Consider the following 19,472-nt stretch of genomic DNA (forward strand, 5'->3'; position numbering starts at 1 on the left):
CATCAGCCAGAAACGTGCCACTTGTCCGTAAAGTGAAGCTCGAACATGGAATATAAAAAACTATGTCACCTGACTGATTGTTGAGTGTGACAGTGCACGTCTATCCAGGGTTCACCTCTTATCAGTAATATGGGACATCATCAGGAGGTCAAAGTTCAAGCCCGGGCAAACCAGTGTTGAAAGAATGATAATGTTGACCCAGTGAGAACCAACCAAGTACATCTTAGTAATAATGTTCACTTTTTATTATTCAGTATAAAGAGCAGAACAGTTGGAATAATGAGTCATTTCGATGCACTGGATGGTGATGATGCAATCAACTAAAAGTGGAATTTTGCATGGGTGTCCTTGAGGCAGATAGCAGATTCGCAGTCCTCACCCCCAGGAAGGGACTTCTTATCAGGGTCCAGCAGTCCATGCAGGGAGTGCTTGCTGCACAAGGTGACTCACTCACTCACAAAAAAAAAAGCAGCCGTCCTTCAGGTTTCCCTGAGACTTTAGTCTTGACAACCCTTTAGTTGTCCTTCTTAGTGTCACTGCTGTGTCCTGTGGGCACGGCCTTCATGAAGTAAGCAGGGTTGGTGTGGCAGCGCAAAGCCAGCAGAGCCGGAATGGCGGCCAGCAGCACATTGAGGATGATAACAGGCCACAATTTGTCTGCCGGGACTCGGTACGTGAAGGGAGTGCGGGAGTGCACGGACGCTCCGGTGTGGCACCACTGGGCCTGCCGGAGACCAGAGAGTAGCCGTGGAGTGCTAGAAATACACCATAAATTGTTCAAAACCTTACCTGGCATGTGGCTCCAGCCAAGAAGAGAGACCAGTCCAGCATCCAGCTGCAGCCTGGTGTTGTTAGGCCGTAGGCGAGAACCGCCAGCAGGGGCACGGCATAGAACAAATAGACCAGCATCTGCAGCGGGAAAAAACAAACAAATTAAATAAAGATAAAAAGTGTTGCACATTATAGGCTCGATATTGTGTAGTGTGGGTGGCAGATTAATATTGAACAATAAACTTGCAATATTATGAGCACAGTGTTGCATACGCCTGACTGAAAGTAGCTATTTTATTTATTTATGTATTTATTTATTTTTTACAGGACTTATTTTTTTATTTTATAAAAAATTTTATATACACCTATATTTATAAAGTTCAACATTTACTAAAAAAAACCTATGATCAAGGGCAATTAAAACAAGTACAAAAACAGTACAATACAGTGCCAGGGGGTTATTAATTCAATAAAGTAATTATAGTAGAATGTAATATATATATATATATATATATATATATATATATATATACAGTATATACACAATACAGGCCAAAAGTTTGGACACACCTTCTCATTCAATGTGTTTTCTTTCTTTTCATGACTATTTACATTGTAGATTGTCACGGAAGACATCAAAACTGAATGAACACATGTGGAGTTATGTACTTAAAAAAAAAAGGTGAAATAACTGAAAACAAGTTTTATATTCTAGTTTCTTCAAAATAGCCACCCTTTGCTCTGGTTACTGATTTGCACACTCTTGGCATTCTCTCCATGAGCTTCAAGAGGTAGTCACCTGAAAGGGTTTTCACTTCACAGGTGTGCTTGAAGCTCATGGTGAGAATGCCAAGAGTGTGCAAAGCAGTAATCAGAGCAAAGGGTGGCTATTTTGAAGAAACCGGAATATAAAACATGTTTTCAGTTATTTTACCTTTTTTTGTTAAGTACATAACTCCACATGTGTTCATTCATAATTTTGAAGCCTTCAATGACAATCTACAATGTAAATAGTAATGAAAATAAAGAAAATGCATTGAATGAGAAGGTGTGTCTAAACTTTTGGCCTGTACTGTATATGTATAATACATATATATATATATTATATACACTTTTGTAGATATGTGTATATGAATATATATATTTGTATATATGTGTGTATGAATATATACATACGTACAGTATATATAATATACGTATTACCTTGATTTATTTTATTATTATTTATTTAATCTGTTTTAGTCATAATTAAATTTTAAACACATTTTTAAAAAATACAAATAATTATTTTAGTTTTTTCATTGTTGTAAATATAAATAATATATGAACTAATTTACTTACAATTTTTTTCCATACAAATTCTCCACTTTTCAGTAAATTACTGCATCCATGCATTGTAGTCCAATAGTATTTTACTGTATTACTTTTACTTCTATATAAAAGAAAAAGTGTTCATATTCACCATAAACATGCATTAACACTTTGTGTTCCAGCTGTGTAAAGAATTGTGAAGTGAAGTGAATTATATTTATATAGCGCTTTTCTCTAGTGACTCAACGCGCTTTACATCGTGAAACCCAATATCTAAGTTACATTTAAACCAGTGTGGGTGGCACTGGGAGCAGGTGGGTAAAGTGTCTTGCCCAAGGACACAACGGCAGTGACTAGGAAGGCGGAAGCGTGAATCGAACCTGCAACCCTCAAGTTGCTGGCACGGCCGTTCTACCAACAGAGCTATGCCGCCCCAAGATGACCTTTTCTGTCCATAGTTGCTCTGGTGAATCAACGCTCTATTGATCATGACTTTTTATTATTATTACTATTATTGATGTTATCATTATTATTATTATTGTTATTGATACTGTTGTTTGTTGCTATTAAGTTTTATTTTTTATTTTTTAGTATTGAATTGTTATATCTCCTCAACTGCTTTGTAAATTGATAAATTAATTAATTTATTTTCTTCATTAGATTAACATCCTGTGGGATTTTTTTGTAAATAAAATAAATGGGAAAAAACAAGTCAAAAGTAGAAAATGGTGTGTCCATTTAATTCATCATATTTATTTGTGCATTGTTTCCTGCATACAAAAATATAATTATCCTTGATAAAAATGGGTCTATATAAAGGGTGTTTGGATCAGACTAATTTGATTTGCATTATTTCTAATGGGAAAATTGCTTCAGTTTTTGTATTATTATTATTTTGTTGGACCCTGTCAAGCTCATCTAGGACAGTTAATTTAAACTTGACAGCTGCTTGGTGAGTTTGTATTCGACATAAAGACTCAAATATGTGCAAACAAGCAATTAAAAAGTTCTGCCGCCAGAAACGTTGTAGACAAAAAGCCAAAGAAAAAGTGGAACGTGTCTATTCTTGCTCACCGTGACCTTGGGGAAGGCGACCGGGTCTTTGAGGTAAGGTTCATACTGATAAATGTAGGTGAAGCAGGAGTCCAGAGGACAGTCCAGCACTACCTGAAGGACGACAACCGTCGATATTTTCCATGGAAGTATAAAAATAAGGTTGATATACACATGATATACCATGAAATGATTACGTGGACCCCGACTTAAACAAGTTGAAAAACTTATTCGGGTGTTACCATTTAGTGGTCAATTGTACGGAATATATACTGAACTGTGCAATCTACTAATAAAAGTTTCAATCAAAAAAAAACTCACAAAGCCTCGAAATAGAGAGAAGGCAGCGACTCCGAGTAGCAACACCAACAGCTGCAGGTCAATAGGTCGAGACAGCAGACTTTTCCTTTGCTCTGCTGCAATCTAGTCAAGAAGATTTGAAAATATCATCAACATCATCCTCAACCAGGAATCGTCGAACAAAAAAGCTTTATTTGTTTCAGCGAGCCTCAGACTGCAGCTTCCAGGAGGAAGCGTGTGGGCCTGATTACTCTCCTGCTGTCTTCTCGGACCACTGTCCCTAAATACCCCTTACACGAAGACCCCCACTCTTCGTAGTCCAGTTTGTTGTTTGGCCAGTCAATCTATTTCCTGACCTTATTCCTCTGCTCAGTTTGAGACAGGTGTCCTCTGACCCCTGACCTCTACTCCTACCTGTGGGGGCTTCTACCAGATGTCGCTAATGTGTTTATAACCACTCCTAAAATCCAAGCCTGCATTCTTTTTACGATTCCATTTGTCCTGGGGGCAATAGCCACCACTCTCTGGATGAGCTGTGATGGTAATCTGCACCCGAAGCTATCTAAGGGCATATTTCCTTCATAGAATAATCCCCTAACAGATTCTGTGACCAAATATAAAAACATGCTAGTTCACAATCATATAAGAACATATTACCACATTACCTTATCTGCTGGGATGATGGGCGTGTCTCTCGATCTGCCAAAAAGGACGGAAGCTGCCCAGAACGGTGCAACGAAGAACGGTGCATTTCGCCAAAATGCCGGACGAATATTGGATCCATATTTACCTTAAAAAAGTATCAGAATGTGTTATAAATATGCACTTATGATAGGACAATTTTGTGTGGAACACATCTGGAAGACAAGACATGTTGGACAAAAAGGACTGACTGCATTTGAATGAGCCAAGAAACATCTGATGATCAGAATCAGAATCAGAATCAGAATCAGAATCAGCTTTATTGTCATTACGCAAGGTAACGAGATTGAGGCCATTCCATACAGTGCGATGTGTGCATGCTAGAAAAACAATGTGCAAATATATATAAATTTAAAAAATGTAGAAGTGCAATGAATATGGTGTGAAATGAATATATACATGAAAAAACAAAACAAAAACAGGGTGGTTGGTGGAATGGGTTATTGCACCGAAGAGAAGGCAGTTATGAGGGACAATGGGGCAGTCCGTTCAGGATGGTTATGGCCCTGGGGAAGAAGCTGTTCTTTAGCCTGTTTGTTTTGGTTTTAATGCACCTGTAGCGCTTCCCAGAGGGCAGCAGGTGGAACAGGTCAGAGCCAGGGTGGGTGCTGTCTTTGATGATGGCACTGGCTCTGTTGAGGCAGCGGGAGGTGTAGATGTCCGTCAGAGAGGGGAGAGGGCGGCCGATGATCTTCTGAGCCGTCTTGACCACTCTTTGCAGCCTCTCCCTGTCTGCTGCAGTGCAGCTGCCGTACCATACCGTAATACAGTAGGTCAGCAGGCTCTCGATGGACGAGCGGTAGAAGGTCAGCAGCAGGTCAGGCTTCAGGTTGTACTTCCCGAGGACTCTAAGGAAGTGTAGCCGCTGCTGAGCCTTCTTGATGATTGATGTGGTGTTGACTGTCCAGGAGAAGTCATTAGAGATGTGGACTCCAAGGTACCTGAAGGTGTGGACCCTCTCTACACGCTCGCCGTTGATGTAGAGGGGGGCAGGGTCGGTGCTGCTCCTCCTGAAGTCGACGATGATCTCTCTGGTCTTGCTGGTGTTGAGAGCGAGGTTGTTCTCCGAAGACCAGGCCGTCAGCTTCAGGACCTCCTCTCTGTAGGCAGCCTCGTCACCCCTGGAGATGAGCCCGACCACTGTGGTATCGTCGGCAAACTTGACGGTAAGGTTGTCACTGTGGGCCGGACTGCAGTCATGGGTGTAAAGGCAGTAGAGGAGGGGGCTCAGCACACAGCCCTGTGGGGAGCCGATGCTCAGCGTGCGGGAGGATGAGAGGTGCGGGCCAAGTCTCACATTCTGGGGTCGGTCCGTTAGGAAGTCCCTTATCCAGGCGTTTGTGAGAGGGGGGAGGCCAAGAGTGTCCAGTTTATTGCAGAGTGTGTCCGGGATTATTGTATTGAAGGCAGAGCTATAGTCCACAGAGAGCATCCGGACGTAGCTCTGCTGCTGCTCCAGGTGGTTCAGAGCAGAGTGGAGAGCAACAGCGATGGCGTCCTCTGTGGACCTGTTCGCCCGGTATGCGAACTGGTGGGGGTCGAAGTCTGGAGGGATATGGTCCTTGATGTGCTGGAGAGCAAGTCGCTCGAAGCACTTCATGATTACCGGAGTGAGGGCCACTGGTCGGTAATCATTCAGGCTGGTGATGGGAGACTTTTTCGGCACCGGGATTATTGTAGATGACTTCAGGCAGGATGGGATGACTGCCTGAGCCAGGGAGAGGTTGAAGATCCTGGTGAGGGGGGGAGCGAGCTGGTGGGCGCACGTCCTGAGCACCTTTCCAGGTACTCCGTCTGGTCCGGTAGCCTTCCTGGGGTTCACAGCCAGGAGCACTCGTCTGACACTGTGCTCCTGTACAGTGAGTGGAGTGGCGCCGGAGCCCGGTGGGGGCGGGGGCAGGGCTGGAGCAGATGAGTGTCGCTGGGGGGTTTCGAAACGGGCAAAGAAACAGTTAAGCTCCTCTGCCAGTGTCGCACTCTGATCCGCAGTTGTCATATTGCAGCCTCTGAAGTTCGTGATGTCATGAATGAATGATCAGTTCTCCTTCCTCTTCCTGCCCCAGCAAACTAACGATTCCCTTGCTCAGACTGCAAGTTTTAATCACTCAATCAGGGCTTTTTGTTCAAGGAGGAAGACCCAACTTTAAACGACTCACGGATGCTACAGCAGATAAAGACTCAAGTTTCTGCGAGTCACAGGTTGACAATGTTTTTGAGTTTCATCCACTCACGGGTTTTGACAAAGACGCGGGTTTCGGTGACTTGCAGATGTTACATGAAGACTCAAGTTTCACTGACTCACAGGTTTGAAGAAGACTCGCAGGCGCGAGATGATGACTTGAGTTTTACTGAGTCACAGGTTGACAAACACTCGAGTTTCCGTGACTCACGAGTGCTTGATGAAGACTCAAGTTTCACTGACCCCCAGGGTTGACGAGGACCTGAGTTTCACTGACTCACTACCGATGTTAGATAAAGACTCATGTTACACTGAGTCACGTGTGCTCTATGAAGACTTGAGTTTCACTGACTCACGGGTTTGACGAAGACTCGAGTTTCGGTGACTGACAGGTGTTGGATGAAGACCCAAGTTTTACTGGGTCACAGGTGTTCTATAAAGACTAAAATTTCACTGACTCACAAGTTTGACAAAGACTAGGGATTCGCTGACTCACCTGTGCTAGATAAAGATTTGAGTTTCACTGAATCACGGGTTGAAAAACACTCGAGTTTCCGTGACTCACGAGTGCTTGATGGAGACTCAAATTTCACTGACGCCGGGGTGACCAAGACTCAAGTTACGATGAGTCGAATGTGCTCGATGAAGACTCACGTTTCACTGACTCACGGGTTTGACAAAGACTCGAGTTTCGGGGACTCACAGGTGTTGGATGAAGACCCAAGTTTTACTGGGTCACAGGTGTTCTATAAAGACTAAAATTTCACTGACTCACAAGTTTGACAAAGACTCGGTATTCGCTGACTCACCTGTGCTAGATAAAGATTTGAGTTTCACTGAATCACGGGTTGAAAAACACTCGAGTTTCCGTGACTCACGAGTGCTTGATGGAGACTCAAATTTCACTGACGCCAGGGTTGACCAAGACTCAAGTTACGATGAGTCGAATGTGCTCGATGAAGACTCACGTTTCACTGACTCAAGTTGTTTGACAAAGACTCGGGTTTCGCTGACTCACTTGTGCTAGATGAAGATTTGAGTTTCACTGAGTCACGGGTTGAAAAACACTCACGTTTCCAAGACTCACGAGTGCTTGATGGAGACTCAAGTTAAAATGAGTCACATGTGCTCGATGAAGACTCACGTTTCACTGACTCAAGGGGTTTGACGAAGACTCAAGTTTCAGTGACTCACATGTGTTAGATGAAGACTCAAGTTTCACTTAGTCACAGGTGCTGGAAAAAGACACCAGTTTCACTGACTGACAGGTTTGAACAAGACTCGACTTTTAAGTTCTGGGTACTCCACGAAGAACTTGTTGCTTTGTGATGAGCGACTTAAGTGAATTCCTTGACTGACTCATAAGGACTCGAATCTGTGAGAGGAATGGAGTTTCCCATGACTGAGGTGACGGTCACCAGTAGAATCCCAGGAAGCCGTACTCACCTATCACCACTCCTAGGACGTGAACAAGTTGGTGGGTGATGGAGGACCCCGCCCACAGCAGAGCCAGACCGCGGTAGGACTTCCTGCAAGAGACTTGATAAGACCTCCAGTAACACCAGCAGACTGCTCACGTTTGTGGTGTTTACCCTGTGAACATGCGGTGGACCACGATGAGGAAGAGGACCAAGTGAACCACGCCTTCCCAGTATGACATCATCACGCCATAGGCGGTACTCAGATGAGGCTCACCCTGAGGACACGGCGACATATTGTCCCTTTAGACCCAACATCTCTTTGAGGGGCTTCATCAAAGCTCACCATCTTGATGTAGAAGTGCATGAAGCCTGAGATGAAGCCATCTTGCTCCAGTGCATTAGTCAGGCCCACCAGGCAAGTGAAGGAAAACTCTGCAAACACTGGAAAAAGCAACACAACTTTAGAAAATTAACATATTTTATTTGATAATAATGTGACTTTACCATAAAATAAAGGATCCACGGTCTGTTTATGTCGTACAGTGAGGAGGATGAGGAGGAGAACAGTTCCCAGGACGACTGCTCCCAGTCCCAGGATGGGCAAAGACCTGCAGGAATACATTGTAAAGAAAACACAAATATCACAACTGCAACTCACTCACTCACACACACAAACACACACACACACACACACACACATATACTCGTATATATGTATATATATATATATATGTATATATATATATATATATATATATATATATATATATATATATATATATATATATACAGGGCCTCACCTGCCATCATGGAAAGAAAAAAAATGTAAAAAGAAAAAAAACTAATTAAATTGTTATATGTATCCAGTGATTATACTATAAAGTTATTTTCCATTTAACTTCACCAGTTTTAGATTATTTTTATTCAAAATCGCTGAATTTTCACATTTGCCGTTCAAATACTGAGAAGAGACGGTGCGGTGATCAGCAGCCAGTTGAGGCACGTCACTCAGTTGTGCCTGACCATGGATTGCGCAATGACTCGGCTAACTGCTGGCCTGCTGTGCAGTGAGACCGTATTGCTATATGAATTATATTATACATTTACATAGTTTAGTTAGCTGAGGTATATAATGTACAGTGTATTTTGTCAACAACTGTATGTGTGTAAAGTATTTCTTGTGCTGAGCAATCATAAAACTGCTGCGAAGACGCACTGTGTGAGGCTCGCAGTAATCCCGCCTCCTGGTGCCGGTTAATGCACCTCGCCGCAGAATGCACCCCCCGACGGGAGCGCCACACCAACCAAAGCCCACACCCAAACCCTCCACGTGCAAGACCGAATCCACCCAAAAAAAGTCACTTAACAAGAAGCCAAAAAGTGCAATAACAACAATGCTCGCGCCGGAGGTGCCGTGAAAGACTGCAGGGACACAACATTAGGTACACCTGCAGACTGCAGCACGGATTTCATATTTCATTCATTCACAACTCCTCCAACACGAACACCACTGTTCCCGCACTTATAAGTAAAGGTAAGACCATAATAACGTTTTTTTAATTAAATGTGCTTTTTGTGTGCTACAGTTTGTTTGTGTAAAGTTAAAGTTAAGTTTAAGTTGCAATGATTGTCACACACACACTAGGTGTGGTGAAATTTGTCCTCTGCATTTGACCCATCCTCTTCTTCACCCCCTAGGAGGTGAGGGGAGCAGTGGGCAGCAGCGGCTCCGCGCCCGGGAATAATTTTTGGTGATTTAACCCCCAATTCCAACCCTTGATGTTGAGTGCCAAGCAGGGAAGAATGCTGGTATGAGCTTTACACACAAACACATATACAGTATATATATAAAGTCGTGGTCAAAAGTTTACATACACTTGTAAAGAACATAATGTCATGGCTGTCTTGAGTTTCCAAGAATTTCTACAACTCTTATTTTTTTGTAATAGAGTGATTGGAGCACATACTTGTTGGTCACAAAAAACATTCATGAAGTTTGGTTCTTTTATGAATTTATTATGGGTCTTCTGAAAATGTGACCAAATCTGCTGGGTCAAAAGTATACATACAGCAATGTTAATATTTGCTTACATGTCCCTTGGCAAGTTTCACTGCAATAAGGCGCTTTTGGTAGCCATCCTCAAGGTGTTTAATACAAGCATGTTTAACACATTAAGATTCCTTTCTTTCATGAAGACAATAATATAAGTTGGTGTATTACCTGATTCTGATGACTTGCATTGATTGGAATCAGACAGTAGTGATGACAACGTCCACATTTTCAAATGGAGGAGAAAAAAAGTCCTCCTTTCTGTCCAATACCACATGAAAGTGCTTGCTTTTATGCCATCTTATTTGTCCAGCTTCCATACTAATTTTTATACACTTTACAATAAATACATTGCTAGCTTGTGCACGCCAGCTTTATGAGACTCTTATTTTGTTAGCACAGGCAGGATAAAGCAGAGCTTTTATTGTGAAGACAGGAACTGTGCAGTCGATCTTTAGAGTTTTGTCGGCAGGTACGGCGCGAGAGTCTGTTGAAATAAAAAGTGTTTCTCGCCTTCCTGTCGGTCATTTTTTCTTAGTAATGATCTGACAGCAGCCAGCGTCATCTCACAAGACCCTCGGGTGCCGTGAATGCCAATCAAGTGACGAAAGTGACGCCTTGGTGAAGATTGATGATCGCTAATTTTTAGGTCTACTGGCTGGCGGTCGACTGACACACCCTCCGCCATCGACGTAATGGGCACCCCTGGTCTAAATATTCACCCAGCAACTCCCTAAAAGCTAAGTGACAACATATATGTGTTAGAATGGAGAGAGAAACCACATGAGTGTAAACAGACTTACTCCTGAAGAGCAGGGATGTTGTTCAGGGTGTACAAAACAGCAGGAGCCTGCAGGGCGATGAGGAACACGCACACTTCCACGGGCAGTCTCATGGTCCACCCTTTAGCTGTCCCTCTTGCTGTTTGAAAACACCCAGAAGTCCACACGCAAAATATAAAGTCGTGCAGCGGTGGAAGGACACATGCTCTGTGCAGGCAGGGCCCTGCAGTGTTGCACAGGATGATTTGATCAGGGGTCACTCAACACGTTGCCACCTTTACAGCTGCTGTCAAAGTCCAACTCTTTGGCTCAGTAATACTTGATGACGTGTCCATGGAGGAGTGTATTGATTATTATAATGCCACCAAGATACCACTTTTTTTTATATTAAATGTATTATTCTAAATGTTTTTCATCCTCTTTCAACAACCTCAGACCATTCAATTATGCAAAGGCTTATTGCACTAATGTGAACATATGCCTACACTGCCATCCTGTGGACATTTCACCTAATAGCGTTTTTTTTTTTCTTTAAATTTCAAACACAGGCTATTTTTATGGTAAACATTTTTTAAATCAAATTTGAATTTAATTTGATGCATGTTTGCACTCCCAAAAAAAAAATCATGGTTATTAAATGTTTCACTATTCCGTTTTTAGTGCAACATTACATCATTAAACCCTCCCTCGCATGACTCGAACTAAGAGTCGATCCAGTGCGACTGCGTTCCAAGGAAAACACTGACAATGTGCGCCAAGGGAGCCAGTGGGAAAATGTGGGGAAATCTGCCATTATATTCCTAACATTGACGGAGCAGGAAGCGGCTGGGATTGTGATAAAATTTCGTACGAAATATGTCATTCATTAATTGACATTTTACATTCGCTTCTTCACACTAAATAGGGCCCACCACGGATCACACAGTGCATGATCTGCGTATAAACTGGTACTTTTTACCACGGTCCCTGATCAAGATAAATTATCTTTATTTAAAGTAGTGAATAGGGATGTCCGATAATGGCTTTTTGCCAATATCCGATATTCTGAATATGTCCAACTCTTTAGTTACCGATACCAATATCAACCGATACCGATATCAACCAATATATATAGTCGTGGAATTAACACATTATTATGCCTAATTTGGACAACCAGGTATGGTGAAGATAAGGTACTTTAAAAAAATAAAAAATAAAATAAAATAAGATGAATAAATTAAAAACATTTTCTTGAATAAAAAAAGAAAGTAAAACAATATAAAAACTGACTGTATCCCTTGCAGACTGTATTGATATATATTGACGGCGTGGCGCAGTGGAAGAATGGCCGTGCGCGACCCGAGGGTCCCTGGTTCAATCCCCACCGAGTACCAACCTCGTCATGTCCGTTGTGTCCTGAGCAAGACACTTCACCCTTGCTCCTGATGGGTGCTGGTTAGCGCCTTGCATGGCAGCTCCCTCCATCAGTGTGTGAATGTGTGTGTGAATGGGTGAATGTGGAAGTAGTGTCAAAGCGCTTTGAGTACCTTGAAGGTAGAAAAGCGCTATACAAGTACAACCCATTTATTTATTTATTTATATATAATGTAGGAACCAGAATATTAATAACAGAAAGAATTAACAACCATTTTGTGTGAATGAGTGTGAATGAGGGAGGAAGGTTTTTTGGGTTGGTGCACTAATTGTAAGTGTATCTTGTGTTTTTTATGTTGATTTAATAAAACATTTTAAAAATGTTTTTTTTTTAAACCAATACCGATAATAATAAAAAACCGATACCGATCATTTCCGATATTACATTTTAATCGGACATCTCTAGTAGTGAATGTTATATTAAACAATGTTGTATAATTGTATTGTATTATTATTTATTATCACTTGCAGGCAGAGGTAGGTAGACAAGCCAAAAATGTTACTTAAGTCGGAATACTTTAGAGCAGTAGTGGGGCGCGGGCCCCCCCTGGGAGGGGGTTGTGTTATGTCAGGGTGGCTCATGTAACCCTGTGTGTAGCTGCTGACAGAAGCAACATCCATCCATCCATTTTCTACCGCTTTGTCCCTTTCGGGGTCGTGGGAGATGCTGGAGCCTATCTCAGCTGCATTCGGGCGGAAGGTGGGGTACACCCCGGACAAGTCGCCATATGGCCAACATAGATAGACAGACAACATTCCCAGCAACATGTATATTTTAAATATAATTTCATAGTTGGTGAGAATAAATAAATATAATGCATAAATGCATTATATTATATGCAAGGAGCTTTTTGTATTATTAGGTCCATCAGTGCTAAATATTATAAACTTATCACTTTCCTCTGGCACTGTTCCCCTAGCATTCAAGAAAGCGGCTATTCATCCTCTGCTCAAAAGACCTAACCTTGATCCTGACCTCATGGTAAACTACCGACCGTTGTCCCACCTTCCCTTTATTTTGAAAATCCTCGAAAAAATTGTCGCACGGCAGCTAAATGAACACTTAGTGTCTAACAATCTCTGTGAACCTTTTCAATCCGGTTTCAGGGCAAATCACTCTACGGAGACAGCCCTCGCAAAAATGACTAATGATCTACTGCTAACGATGGATTCTGATGCGTCATCTATGTTGCTGCTTCTTGATCTTAGCGCTGCTTTCGATACCGTCGATCATAATATTTTATTAGAGCGTATCAAAACACGTATTGGTATGTCAGACTTAGCTTTGTCGTGGTTTAACTCTTATCTTACTGACAGGATGCAATGCGTCTCCCATAATAATGTGACCTCGGACTATGTTAAGGTAACGTGCGGAGTTCCTCAGGGTTCGGTTCTTGGCCCTGCACTCTTTAGTATTTACATGCTGCCGCTAGGCGACATCATACGCAAATACGGTGTTAGCTTTCATTGTTATGCTGATGACACCCAACTCTACATGCCCCTAAAGCTGACCAACACGCCGGATTGTAGTCAGCTGGAGGCGTGTCTTAATGAAATTAAACAATGGATGTCCGCTAACTTCTTGCAACTCAATGCCAAGAAAACGGAAATGCTGATTATCGGTCCTGCTAAACACCGACATTTATTTAATAATACCACCTTAACATTTGACAACCAAACAATTACACAAGGCGAATCAGTAAAGAATCTGGGTATTATCTTCGACCCAACTCTCTCGTTTGAGTCACACATTAAGAGTGTTACTAAAACGGCCTTCTTTCATCTCCGTAATATCGCTAAAATTCGTTCTATTTTATCCACTAGCGACGCTGAGATCATTATTCATGCGTTCGTTACGTCTCGTCTCGATTACTGTAACGTATTATTTTCGGGGCTCCCTATGTCTAGCATTAAAAAATTACAGTTGGTACAAAATGCGGCTGCTAGACTTTTGACAAGAACAAGAAAGTTTGATCATATTACGCCTATACTGGCTCACCTGCACTGGCTTCCTGTGCACTTAAGATGTGACTTTAAGGTTTTACTACTTACGTATAAAATACTACACGGTCTAGCTCCATCCTATCTTGTCGATTGCATTGTACCATATGTCCCGGCAAGAAATCTGCGTTCAAAGAACTCTGGCTTATTAGTGATTCCCAGAGCCCAAAAAAAGGCTGCGGGCTATAGAGCGTTTTCTATTCGGGCTCCAGTACTATGGAATGCCCTCCCGGTAACAATTAGAGATGCTACCTCAGTAGAAGCATTTAAGTCCCATCTTAAAACTCATTTGTATACTCTAGCCTTTAAATAGCCCCCCTGTTAGACCAGTTGATCTGCCGTTTCTTTTCTTTTCTCCCTGCTCCCCTTTTCCTTGAGGGGGGGGGGGGCACAGGTCCGGTGGCCATGGATGAAGTGCTGGCTGTCCAGAGTCGGGACCCGGGGTGGACCGCTCGCCTGTGCATCGGCAGGGAACATCTCTGCGCTGCTGACCCGTCTCCGCTCGGGATGGTGTCCTGCTGGCCCCACTATGGACTGGACTCTTACTATTATGTTGGATCCACTATGGACTGGACTCTCACAATATTATGTCAGACCCACTCGACATCCATTGCTTTCGGTCTCCCCTAGAGGGGGGGGGTTACCCACATATGCGGTCCTCTCCAAGGTTTCTCATAGTCATTCACATCGACGTCCCACTGGGGTGAGTTTTTCCTTGCCCGTATGTGGGCTTTGTACCGAGGATGTCGTTGTGGCTTGTGCAGCCCTTTGAGACACTTGTGATTTAGGGCTATATAAATAAAGATTGATTGATTGATTGATTGAAATATAAGTTCATGTTGTACACATAATGTGATTAAAATTGTATTTCCTTGGGTTAATTCATGCAAGTTTATTTTTATTACAAACCCATGTAAATTGAGGGGGGAATATATTTTTTGTTCCGAATTGGTCACGTTGTTGGGGGGACAATTAATATGTGACGGAATTGAAGAAGCAGCATGTGTTTGATGTGGAAGACGTTAATGGAGTCTCGGATTGAAAATAAACTTTATTGGAGTTTGTGAGGACAATGAGGTATGATTACTTTCTGATATGTATGTGAAATCAATGTGTTTCTTTTTTGGATGTCAGACTAGCTAGTTGTAAGTTCTGTTTGCTTATTTTGTTAGTTCTGACGGCATTATATTTGGCATGGTTGATAACGTGACGAAGACGTGGCTAAAATAAATGTCTGTGAGCAAAACGAAGGACTTGAGCCTTCATTAAGACCTCGGAGGGAGTAACACCGGGGAGCATGCTTTATCAGTATCATGCAGTACTATGCTTCGAGTTTCCAAAAGCGATTTTACTAAACGTGACCTCATTTTCATTAAATAAATAATAAAAGATCAGCACAAATTGTTTTACTAATTTTCGTTTGGTAGGTTAAGTAAATGTGTTAATAATATGTATAATACATTTTTTTTAATGAAATGGTTCAAGTCGGTCAAAAAATATTTAGTTTTTATTTTTAAAATTTCAGACAAATTGATGCACTTTAAATATTTTCTGCTCCAGACTTCACTTCCTGCTTCCTGCTAAATTGCAACTTGTGATTGGATACTCCCTTTGGAATGACAAGTGAGTATCCAATCACAGTCTCGTTAACATCAGGCTACCGAGATAGGCTACGGTCATCAACTTGTGATCTGATTGGCTATCGCAACTGTCTATCAACTGTATGTGTTCTCAAATTCATCCGCTAACGGTCCCGGTGAGTATCCAATCAGAGGACACGTAAATGTCACGTTCAACATGAGGCCAGCTAGAAGGCCTTACTGACAACAACTCGTGATCCGATTGGCTATTGCAATTATTTATCAACTGTATGTGTCCGTTCACTTACAGTGCACGGACATTGTGATCTGAAGGCCCCGGGGCAGATTTCGTACAGCATGGCAACACAAGCTAGCTGAATTCTGATTGGATAAAAACTCTAACCTAAAACAACAGCACTGGAAAGAGCATAATATGACATGAAGAGAATATGAATACTTTGAGACATTTGGGGAAAGTACATTAAAAATTACTTTTATCTTTAATTATAATTAGGGATGTCCAATAATATCGGACTGCCGATATTATCGGCCGATAAATGCTTTAAAATGTAATATCGGAAATTATCGGTATTGGTTTCAAAAAGTAAAATGTATGACTTTTTAAAATGCCGCTGTACGTAGTGGTACACGGACGTAGGGAGAAGTACAGAGTGCCAATAAACCTTAAAGGCACTTCCTTTGCGTGCAGGCCCAGTCACATAAAAGCTACGGCTTTTCACACACACAAGTGAATGTAAGCATACTTGGTCAACAGCCATACAGGTCACACTGAGGGTGGCCGTATAAACAACTTTAACACTGTTACAAATATGCGCCACACTGTGAACCCACACCAAACAAGAATGACAAACACATTTCGGGAGAACATCCGCACCGTAACACAACATAAACTCAACAGAACAAATACCCAGAACCCCTTGCAGCACTAACTCTTCCGGGATGCTACAATATACACCCCCGCTACCCCCTACCCCCCTCTCGCAACCCCGCCCACCTCAACCTCCTCATTCTCTCTCAGGGAGAGCATGTCCCAAATTCCAAGCTGCTGTTTTGAGGCATGTTAAAAAAAATAATGCACTTTGTGACTTCAATAATAAATATGGCCGTGCCATGTTGGCATTTTTTTTCCATAACTTGGGTTGATTTATTTTGGAAAACCTTGTTACATTGTTTAATGCATCCAGCGGGGCATCACAACAAAATAGGCATAATAATGTGTTAATTCCACGACTGTATATATCGGTATCGGTTGATATCGGAATCGGTAATTAAGAGTTGGACAATATCGGAATATCGATATCGGCAAAAAAGCCATCATCGGACATCTCTAATTGTAATCATGATTTCTGGTTATGTTAGGTCAGCAGAGAAGGCCTTGCTGGCCCTGACGGCACACCACTGCTGTGACACCTAAAAAAGACGAGTGTTACAGAAAATAAATGGATGCATGAACATTTTATTTATAGATTTAGTTGCCAAGGCCTCTGCATGTTCTTCCTCAGGAGCCATCTGTCGTGTTTGCTACGAGATTAACATTTCCCTCGTCGGACATATCTCTATTGCTCATTAGATTCCTAATCAGACTACCAGAGTTCAAAAGGTGGTTGATTTTTCTCTATTCACTAGCAAAACAAAGTGGGATGAGGAATAGACGCCTTATGCGACGTCTTGTGGATCATCATTCCCTCTTCTGATGCAACTTTATCTTGTGCAACAAAGCTTCTGAAGAGGATTAGAGGCCACGGTGAGAGTGGAGAGGAGTGTCCGAGTAGAAGAGACGGGACAGACCAGCCTTGACCTGCACTGCACACACACACACTATCCTCAAGTTTGGTCTACAGCACCATGCTGCATCCTCTAGTCATCGGCATCGTGACGGTGAACACCTCGCTAACTGTGGTCTACTGGGCCTTCCTTCTGGGGGACACCTACTTCAGGTGGGCGATGGAGCCGGAGGACAAGCCCAAGCAGGTGGTCACCCCCGCCTGAGGAGGCAGCATCACCTTCTCATATAGTCAGCTTGTAGTCTTCTGGAGGACGCTCCTGTTGCATGTGCAGGTGGGGAGGGAAGACGAAGGAGGCTATCGAACAGGTGAGTTCTTACTTTGAAATATGTATTGGTACACCGCATTCCCTTAATATCAGGTGTGTCCTCGCATATTTGCTCTTAGCGAAGAACAAAACAACAGATTTTGGTTTGCTGACTCAGCTTACAGCAGCTGATGGGCGTCAATCAAAATCCCGTGGAGGATTAGCCCCGACACAGCAGCACCAACCCTCCTCCACGGAGGCGTTTATTTTTTCCCATCCTGCTCAACATGACTGACGACTACTACCACCCGGTCGCCTGGTGCATCCTCTTTGCCAACGTGGCCCTTGTCATCATCGAGTGGCAGTTTGTCATGTCTCGCTTTGTCCAAATTAACATGCCGCAGCAGAAAGAGAAGAAAACGCTGCCCAAGTAGGAGGACGTCTGGTCTGCACGATGTCCTCCTGTAGCTTTTTGTTTTGTTAGAGAAAAACAAGGATGGTGCGTTAGTGTTCATGGTGGAATGTCACAGAGGTTGTCACCTTTTGACCTTCTTCCCTTGTTTCTGCTCCGTTTCAGATGCACCTGACACCCACTCGTTTAGACGCCCCTTTATTATTCTCAAGTCAAAGGAAAGAGCTGAAAAGAACACGTGGTGATCGCCAGGTAAGACCGATTACATTTGAAATCATAGCCATTTTATTTTATTTTAAATGAAATACAATGTAATGACATTAAATACAATACAATACAATTATATACAGTTAAATTATTTTATTTAAATTTAAATAAAATTAATTTTAATTAAAAACATTTCTTTGATTTTTTTATTTTACATGAATTTTTTTTATTGTTTTAATAGCAACTTCAATTTCATATGAACAACTAAGAATGATACAGTATTAGATAAATACATCAATATACTTTTGATGTCACTGACATTTGGATCATATACTGTATGTATTATGTTTCCATTTATTTCTTAATTTCATTATATTGATCTAATTTCTAAGGGAAACTTCTTAAACAATATTTTTATAGAAAAAATAACCATCATTATTATTATTATTTATATTATTATTAACATTTTGAATATCATATAAGTTAATCAGATGTATTTATTTTTTTATTTTCATTTTGTCGCCAATGTTATTTTGCTTTATGGTTTGACTCCTCAGTTATAAATTCTGAAAATAATAATACATTGATAAATCAAAATTTTAATATTTGATATTGCTCCTTACTATAACGAACATTTGAACACCATGTTTTATACAATTAAATATTTATTTGTATTATTATTATATTTTTTTAAAGTTATATATCTGCAGTTAGTTAACTTGTTTAATGAACATTTTAAATTCTAAATACATAATTAAATATAGTAAATAAATACATCCATATGCTTTTGGTGTTAGGTATGAATGGATCAAATATGTATGAAGTTTATTTGAAATTTGTTATACTGTATTTATTCCTTCATTGAGAATGAAAAAAAAACCTATAATGAACGCTAACAACAATAAATGTTATCCCTAATATCACGTCAACCATATTTAATTCATCTTTAAAAAATATTTTGTTGCTAATATTATTCTATTTTAATCCTCAATTCTAAAGTCTAAGAATTAATATAACACTGAAAAGTCACATCATAATGACAAATGCACGTATCAAAAAGTAAACAAGGTTGTTCCTTACAATTGATTACACTGTTTCAATGGCTAAATGGTTGTCTACAAAATATATATATTGATAAATACCTTTGCACATTGGTGTTGTTTTACAGTTTGAATCCCCAATTGTGAATTTTAAAACTAATAAATGCTATGATAAATACATAAATGCATTCTCAACAA

General features: G+C 41.2%; 1 protein-coding gene across 1 annotated transcript; it reads right to left on the bottom strand.

Moving 5' to 3' along the window:
• Positions 1–267: 267 nt before the first annotated feature.
• LOC133619057 (transmembrane 6 superfamily member 2-like) lies at positions 268–10,794 on the bottom strand. Its single transcript, XM_061979922.1, has 10 exons — positions 10,591–10,794; positions 8,242–8,345; positions 8,081–8,178; positions 7,909–8,012; positions 7,763–7,845; positions 4,101–4,225; positions 3,457–3,558; positions 3,157–3,249; positions 790–909; positions 268–724 (listed from the first exon to the last, which is right to left on the bottom strand). The coding sequence occupies exons 1-10, from the start codon at positions 10,680–10,682 to the stop codon at positions 515–517; spliced, it is 1,131 nt and encodes a 376-aa protein (XP_061835906.1). The 5' UTR covers positions 10,683–10,794; the 3' UTR covers positions 268–514.
• Between the last annotated feature and the right edge of the window lie 8,678 nt (positions 10,795–19,472).

Source organism: Nerophis lumbriciformis, linkage group LG19, assembly GCF_033978685.3.
Source record: "Nerophis lumbriciformis linkage group LG19, RoL_Nlum_v2.1, whole genome shotgun sequence".
NCBI lineage: Eukaryota > Metazoa > Chordata > Actinopteri > Syngnathiformes > Syngnathidae > Nerophis > Nerophis lumbriciformis.